General features: G+C 34.5%; 1 protein-coding gene across 1 annotated transcript; it reads left to right on the forward strand.

Annotated features, from left to right (window-relative positions):
* The first annotated feature begins 2,491 nt into the window (after positions 1 to 2,491).
* Positions 2,492 to 3,070, forward strand: LOC131634745 (uncharacterized). The gene has a single exon (XM_058905370.1). The coding sequence runs from the start codon at positions 2,492 to 2,494 to the stop codon at positions 3,068 to 3,070; it is 579 nt and encodes a 192-aa protein (XP_058761353.1).
* The last annotated feature ends 4,278 nt before the right edge of the window (positions 3,071 to 7,348 follow it).

Below are 7,348 nucleotides of genomic sequence, written 5' to 3' on the forward strand. Positions count from 1 at the left end.
ATCTATTAATTTGAAATTAAAATGAATCATGCAAATTCTTACTCCAAGAAGTTAAGTATTTTTTTCTTTTATTATGTCATAAAATGCGATATAATTGTTTCATCAAGTTTATCACATTGTTTTAAATAAATACTATTTCATAAAAAGGATAATAACCAATTTAATGAATTAACTTTTATAGTACCAAACTTATATTGTCAAAAATGGATAAAAAATAATCTGAGAAACAATGAGAAGTGATATATAACTTAGAATGAATAAATTAATATGCATACAGTCAACAAATAATAACTATAACTATTTTTCTTAGAATGCATAGAGATAGTGGGTTATTGATTCAAATTATAGACATTAAGTAATTTATTTAAAAGTAATGATATTCAATAATTTATATATAATTAATGAATAATTATATAAATCAAAATTAAAAACAAACAATATAATATACGAATAAATCCTGAATCGAAATTATTTTCTTAAATAAACATAACTTATTTATATATTAAGAGTTAAATTGAAAATAAATAGTGAAATTAAATAAATAATTTTTTTAATGCATAGACCATACATTTTAACTCTGTTATTGGAAATTCTAAACCCTAAATTTGCAGTGTAAGGAACGAAACTATTGAAAACAGTGAATTCAAAGATGGAGTAACAGATGGACATTTATATTTTCAGTGTACAATATCAAAATGAATGAAAACAGTTCCGTTGTTGATTATGTAAGTCATATTTTCATAAATTCATTATTTCCATTTAGGTGTATGATCAGTACCAATCAAAACTTGTATCCTATTGCCCTGATGATAAAAAAAACATATCAGAACAAAAATATATACTTTCATATGAAACGATTTCAAATAATAATAAATATTACCGATGTGTCCATTTTAACCATCTCCAAATGCTTCAAACCCTTGCTGCTGATAAGGCTCCATAAACCAACGATTCGATCGGCCAATCTCCATGTTTTATTTGTGTCGTTAATGTCCTTAACAGAGTTAAATTTTCGACTCATTATCTGGTTAAGAACAACATAGAAGAATAAATTAAAGCATCAAGAAAATGATATCAAATATTAAGGGAAGATAAATGAAACACATATTCTGCCAGCAAAAGAAAGAAGAAAAATTAAATTGAAAAAGCTGCAGAAAAATGATGGGAAGGAAGACGAACAATGGGAAGGAAGGAAGATGGGAAGAGAATGAATTTATAGATGTAGGAAAGGAATTAGAAGGGACTTTGGTTCAAATTCCTGAAGTTTCCAACGCTTGGAAAAACTAAAATTAAGCGTGTTATAAAAGACAACACTTATAATGGGATACTTTCCAACGCTTGGAAAAACTAAAATTAAGCGTGTTATAAAAGACAACACTTATAATGGGATACATATTCCAATAAAGAGATTTTAATTAATTAGGGTTAAAGGAAATTGAATAGGTTTAGTAGTGTAATTATGTTTAGGGGTATGAAAAACTATCTTAAGTGTATAGAACGTAGTGCAGGTTTTTTCATATTCCAATACAGAAGTTTTGCATTAAATAAACTGTTGGAATCTAATCATGATTAGATGTAAAATGACGCTCAGGGGTATGCAAAACCATGTTTAATTGTTTGTGATTAGGGTAATTAAGGCAATTTGGTGGTAATTCATTTTTATATATTAAAATAGATAAGTATTTGTGAGATTTTATGGTGGTGTGGAAGAATACATAAGAGTGAAGAGAGCATTTCCATTGCAAAAACAGTTTATGAATCTAGGAAATATAAGAATGCAAGTTGCTGCAGAAACGACATTAGTTATACTATTGTAGGTCTTCACATTATTGATGTTTTTGTTTATGGGAAATTCTTTTTCCACCCCTTAGTCCAAAGAAAGATCCTTTGCAATTCCGTTTTTGCCCCTCTGAAAATCGGAAATATATTTCCGGTCCGCACCACATCTGTCACAAATAGGCCAAATATGGTCTAGGCCCTCAAAATGTAAAAAACTATGTCAGAGATATATCCACGGTTTAGAACCAGAAATATAACCGCAGATAGTAGAGCAGGAATTTCTGCCACCTTGTTATTTCCTATATAATCGAAGTATACTTCTGATATTATGGAAACTACATTTAGTTTAAAATAATAACCACCATGGTCACCTTTTGATCACACCATTTCTTCATCTTTCCATAAATCTCTCAAAACCCCTTCCATACTCAATCCATTTTCACTCTAAATCTTCATTTTTATGGTTTATCATATCTAAAGGAACTTAAGGAAGTGGAATTTAAGGTAAAGTTTATTCTATTCAATCCTCGATTCCATACATTATGCTGTTTTTGAATTTGGAAACAGATCACGCGAAAACCAGATGTATATTTCCGATTTATAGTTGAACAAAACTGGAGATACATTTCTGATTTCTGTCAGTGTTTATTTTCACAGCAGAATAACTAATAAGTTTATACTAATAAGCTTTATGTTTTCTATTACATTAGGTATGGTGCATCCTGATAACATTTTCAAACCTAATGTATCTCAAGTTGTTTCACCACTCGTATCTCCTATCGTAATAAAGGTGGTAGATATTCATGAGCATTTTGAAAATGGAGAAGAGTTTGGATTACGTGAAGACATGTTGCATTGGATTCGTACGGAGGCTATGAAACTAGGATTTTGTATTGTGATTGGAGGGTCTGATAATAATACGGCTAGAAGAAATGTATTTGTGACTTTGACATGCGAAAGAAGTGGGAAATATATCTGTCGTATCCAAAAATTGAAACATGACGACACTGGTTCTAGAAAATGTGAATGCCCATTTAGGTTGCGTGGTTATCTTTTGGAAAATAACAAATGGAGATTTAATGTTATATGTTGTTTACACAACCATGATTTAATTCCAAAGTTAGTCGGTCATCCAATTGCATGTCGGCTTCTCCCGGATGAGAAGACATGTGTTTCTGACATGACTTTGAGCTTGGTGCCGCCGAAAAACATACTTGCAACGTTGAAGCGCAAAAGACCTGGGAATACATCAAATATCAAGCAAGTTTACAATAGGCGCTATCAATCCTAATTAGCGCTTATGGAGGGTTGAATCGAGATGTAACACCTCATGAAACTTCTAGATGAAAATAACTATGTTTGTAGGCACCGACGAGGTGATGACGGAGTTACAATAAGAGATATTTATTTGACTCATCCCGACTCAATTAAATTGTTCAATACTTTTCCCACAATGTTCATAATTGATTCAACATATAAAACCAATAAGTACAGGCTTCCATTGTTGGAAATTGTTGGTGTTACGTCGACTAGGAAGACATATTATGTTGGTTTTGCATTTCTAGAGTGCGAAAAAGCAGAAAAATTGTCATGTGTTTTGGAGGTTTGTAGGTCAACGTTGAAGGATCGAGAAGATATTCCGAAAGTCATTGTTACCGATCGAGATACAACATTAATGAATTCGGTTGCAATTGTATTTCCTACTTCTTACGCCTTACTTTGTAGGTACCATATTTACTAAAAATGTGAGAAGTCGGGTTAAACCCGCAGTGGGGCAAAATAGATTGCAGGTGAAGATGGAAAAATGGTCAAGGCGGATGTTATTGTGGAGTAAATTATGGATGCATGGAATGTTATAGTAAATGCATCTACAAAAGAGCTATACACTGATGTTGTTTAATAAGTTATGAGTGTTTGCGTGAAATATCCCGATCTAGTGAAATATTTTGAAAGCATAATATCCTAATCAGGAAAAGGAGAAGTTTATTTGTGCTTGGACCGATGAGGTTATGCATCTCGGAAATACAACAACAAACCGAGTTGAGTCCTCTCATGCTTGTTTGAAGAATTGGCTGGGAAATAGCAAGAGTGATTTGGTTACGGGTTGGGATAACGTGAACTAGATGATACTAAACCAGCATAGTGAGATACAGACATCATTTGATCGTAGTATCACGGTAACTTTGGTTTTCGAGGTGTTTCTGGTTTTCTCGATAAAAGGGAAGAGGATTACATTATTGTTCGGCAGCCCCTAATCAAAGAGTTGAGGGATAACAAAGATTTATACACACATGTGTTCGGGAGTAAAGAGAAAGTTGAAGAAATATATAACGCTCTTGTACCAAACATTAATGGATATGCACCGGAGGATAAGTGGATGTGTTTCCCTGATATGGGTCATCTATTAGCAAGTGAGTATGAGAGGATATGTATTAATCTTACGAGATACAGTTTCTCGCAGACGTTTTTCCCTCTATGCACTACTCCAACACCAAATCCCAATGATCGTATCATATGTGTTGGGTGGGTTTTAAATCTACGCCATTTTGTTCAAGTATATTTGAAACCGGGATGCCTTATTTCACAATCTCGTATGAGACCTGGCCTTACCGATTCATTGAAAGGATGCAAGACTACAACAAGTTGAACAAAATTGAAATAGAAAAAAGTAGAGAAAATTCAAAAGGGGTGCCTCTAGTGGATTTGGCCGACGATAATTTTTTACAATGACGTTCCAAATTCAGAGTCATGATCGGCGTCAGAGGTTGGACTACCTTCATAAGTCCCTCCTTTAGAGGGTCCACCTTTAGAGTCATGATTACCACTAGATTCAGAATCTGGATTAGAATCAGATTCACCACCTGCCTCATCTTCAGAGTCTTCAGAATCATATTTTGACTATGACTATTCTTCAGGACCTTTAAGTTCTGAGTTATCTTCAAAAATGAATTGAGTCTTTCTCCAATCCCATTATTCTGACTCTTTTACAATGATGTTTCTGTTGACTTCAACTTTATTGATTTCTGGACAATAAAGCTTCTAAGCACCTATACTGTAATACCCAACCAGAATCATTACTTTACTTCTATCATCCAAATTTTGTCTTCTAGGTTTTGGAACGTGTTTGTAACATACAGAACCAAACACCTTTAAATAGATAACACTTTGCTTATCTCCAATCCACTTATCTAAAGGAACAGTTTTCTTCATCTTCTTCATTGGACACATGTTGAACACATACGCTGAAGTTGCTACAACTTCTCCCCACAAGATGTTAAGAAGCTTCTTCTCCTTCAGCATGCTTCTCGTCATATCAAGAAAAGTATGATTTCTTCTTTCAGCAAGACCATTGTGTTGAGGGTTACAAGGAGCAGTAACCTCATGCTCAATTCCATTCTTATCACATAACTTCTGGAACTCTGTAGAGTTATACTCACCTCCACCATCCGTTCTAAGAATTTTCAGCTTCTGATCACTCTGTTTCTTAGCCTTCCCTTTAAACTTCTTGAAAACAGTAAACATCTCAAGTTTAAACTTAATGAGTGTCACCCACGTCATTCTTGTGAACTCATCCACAAAATACACAAAATATCTATTTCCTCTAGGTGAATATTCTAAAAATGGTCCACACACGTCAAAATGCACTACTCCCAAAGCATGTTTTGCTCTTGGGGCTACTTCTAACCCAAATGGCAATCTGGGTTGCTTGCTTTTCATGCATACCTCATATGACTTCTCAGGATTCACAATCTTCGGAATGTTACACACGAGCTTCTTAGAACTCAGATGCCCTAGGCTTTTGTAGTTAAGACGCCCTAACCTCTTGTGCTATAACTTACTATCACCTTTAGCGTCTTTTATACTAAGACATTCTGTTTCAGCTGTCTTCAGATTCAACTTGAATGTTCTATTGCTTCACTATTCAGATTCCATAATTAGCTTCTGATTGAAATCATACAACTTCAAGAGATTTTCATTCATGAAAACTAAGAAACCTTTCTCAATGAGCTGACCTACACTCATCAGATTGCTCTTAATTCCAGGAATATACCAAACATCCTTGACCGGAATAGTCTTCTCATTCTTCACTTTAATTTTGACATTTCCCATACCTTATGCATTAAGATACTTATCATCAACACATCTGATCTTTATCCTCCTTCTCGAGTTAAAATCTATCAGCCATTGTTTGTTTCCAGTCAAATGACTTGAACAACTAGTGTCCATATACCACCAATCTGCCAAACACTTTCCATCAGACTCAAAAGCAATCAGTAGCACAGGTTCATTATCAGAATCTCTTCTGGCTATGTTTGCTTCTTCTGATTTCCTTCTCTTATTTGACCAACAATCTTTAGCAAAATGGCCAAATTGCTTACAACAGTAATATTGAACTTTCTTCTTGTCAAACTTCTCCTTTCCCTTCTGATGTTTCTTCTCATCAGAAGTAGAGGCTTCTTACTTCTGGAATCTATCACCACGTCTATTCTTGGCTTCTGACCAAGAATGCTTCTGGTCCTTCTTGACAAAAGAAGCTTTTAGAGCCTGCTTAACTTCTCTCTCATAAGTTCCTTTTGTCAGACGGAACTCTTGCGCCTCTAGACTGCTTTGCAGCTCTTCTATTATCACGGTGTCCATATATTTCAAATGTTCAACTTTTCTACAACAATATAATCAAACCGGGGAATAAGAGACCTCAATACCTTCTCTATGATTACTTGTTCAGAAAGGGTTTCCCCACATGCTTTCATCTAATTAGTGATCAGGATCATTCTGGAGATGTACTCATATACCTGCTCATTGTTCTTCATCTTGAGATTCTCACACTGCTTTTTCATGTAATAAAGCTTCACCTTCTTCACTAATGTGTCACCACCCTAACATCTGACTAGTGTGTCCCACGCCTCCTTCGTCGTCGTCGAATCAACGATTTTCTCAAACATATTCAAATCCACAAACTGATGGATGAAGAACAGCGCCTTATGATCTTTCTTTCTTCTTTCTCTCTGAGTTTCTCTTTGTTCCTCTGTCGCATCCGCTGCAACCGGAACATAACCTTCGGTAACAAGCTCAAGAACATCTTTAGCACCGAACAACACAGGCATTTGAATCATCCACCTATTTTAGTTCTTTCCAAGCACCATAAGTATTTTATTCAAATTACTTCCACTCATTTTAAACTTGTGCAAGTCACTCAGATCTCACCAAACACAGTGTTTCCCAATCTCGCAGAATCTGAAAATGTGATTCTGTTCCAATTTTGTTTAAGATGCAACACGAATACAAGAACCAAAATCAATCACACAACGCCTCACCGTTTCATTCGTGTTTCCTGTGTTTCTCGTGGATATGAACCGGAGTTCTAGATACCAATTGTTAGTGCACAAGATTTAAGAAAGCAAAAGGAATAATATTACTACTCTACAATGACGGCTACAAAAGTGTAAGGAAAAATGATTAGGTTTAAACGACAACTACTACTAGTCTATTTATACACAGAAAAAATTAGGGCCACATAGGAAACATATTAAAATACTAAATTACCTTTCAATAATTATATGAGGAAACA

This window comes from Vicia villosa, unplaced genomic scaffold, assembly GCF_029867415.1.
Source record: "Vicia villosa cultivar HV-30 ecotype Madison, WI unplaced genomic scaffold, Vvil1.0 ctg.001344F_1_1, whole genome shotgun sequence".
Classification (NCBI taxonomy): Eukaryota; Viridiplantae; Streptophyta; class Magnoliopsida; order Fabales; family Fabaceae; genus Vicia; species Vicia villosa.

Excerpts from the sequence above, each read along its gene's own strand:
- LOC131634745 (XM_058905370.1), top strand. The coding sequence starts at position 2,492 with ATGGTGCATCCTGATAACATTTTCAAACCTAATGTATCTCAAGTTGTT.